Source organism: Morus notabilis, unplaced genomic scaffold (genome assembly GCF_000414095.1).
Source record: "Morus notabilis unplaced genomic scaffold, ASM41409v2 Scaffold3737, whole genome shotgun sequence".
NCBI lineage: Eukaryota > Viridiplantae > Streptophyta > Magnoliopsida > Rosales > Moraceae > Morus > Morus notabilis.
This window is the reverse complement of record NW_010356638.1, coordinates 48,650-49,640: the sequence shown is the minus strand read 5'-3', so window position 1 is coordinate 49,640 and position 991 is coordinate 48,650. Positions and strand designations below refer to the sequence as shown.

The following is a 991-nucleotide window of genomic DNA, read 5'->3' as shown; positions in this document are numbered from 1 at the left end:
GGTTCTAAAAAAAATTTAATGGCTCCCTGATAGAGGGAAATGAATTGACGAAATCAGAGAGAGCATACAAGAGAGAAACAGAATTTCTTTCATTATCTGATTTGCATTAATTAAAGAAATTCTTACATTAAAATATATCTAATAATGTGTAAATACACAAACATTTAATGAGTTTCTTTCTGTACGTAGCAATTTGTGCCTAATGAAAGGAGATAATTCATAGCTAAAGATGAAGCAGAAGAAAACAAGAGTTTAACTGATTAATTAACAATATACAGCTTTGAAGCATCTTAATTACAGCATCACAAGCATCACACTTAGAGACAAGTCATCCTGGAAAACGACGTGATCATAAAACAAAATAAAACAATTAGACATGATTTTTAAATAGTGTTTCGTCTCTTTTCTGTCTTTAAAATCTTGTGTAATTCCTCAGGTTTGCAAGGAACCACAAGAGCTCCAGTTTGTTGAAAACCATATTCCTCCTCAGCCTGCTCAAGCAGCCTCAGAAACGTAGGGCTATTTAAGCACTCGAGCTTAACAACAAACCTCTTTTTTTCGGCACCATTCACTGCCAAGACCGCGAAATGCCCTTCCTTCACATCATCCGGCACTGCTAATTTTGTCACTTCCAATTCTTCTCCATCAGAATCGCGACCATCTTCTTTTGTTGCTGCTGAGAGCGAGAAGCGCTTTTGCAGTTTTCCGATAAAAAGCCGAAGCCTAAGCAGGCCTGTAGCTCTTTGTTCCCGGCCGTAGTACTTTTGAGTACACATTCTTGTTGATGATAAGACTAAACAAGGCTATGATTTGAAACTTAGGATATATGTTCCTCTTCGTTATTTGTGATGGACATTTAATAGTGGCTTTGCTTGTTTGAGGGATATTAGTAACAAGGAAGAAATTTCTCTAAGGGTCCAATGAAGAGACAATAATTTCATGTGATTGATGCAACTTGTCGCGCAATAAGTACTTTTGTCCCTCTTCTAAT

At 36.7% G+C, this 991-nt stretch overlaps 1 protein-coding gene across 1 annotated transcript; it reads right to left on the bottom strand.

Annotated features, from left to right (window-relative positions):
* Nucleotides 1-383: 383 nt before the first annotated feature.
* LOC21385751 (auxin-responsive protein SAUR50) lies at nt 384-776 on the bottom strand. The gene has a single exon (XM_010088346.1). The coding sequence runs from the start codon at nt 774-776 to the stop codon at nt 384-386; it is 393 nt and encodes a 130-aa protein (XP_010086648.1).
* Nucleotides 777-991: the final 215 nt, after the last annotated feature.

Bases quoted from the DNA above. Each gene is read 5' to 3' on its own strand.
- LOC21385751 (XM_010088346.1), bottom strand. From the start codon at position 776: ATGTGTACTCAAAAGTACTACGGCCGGGAACAAAGAGCTACAGGCCTG.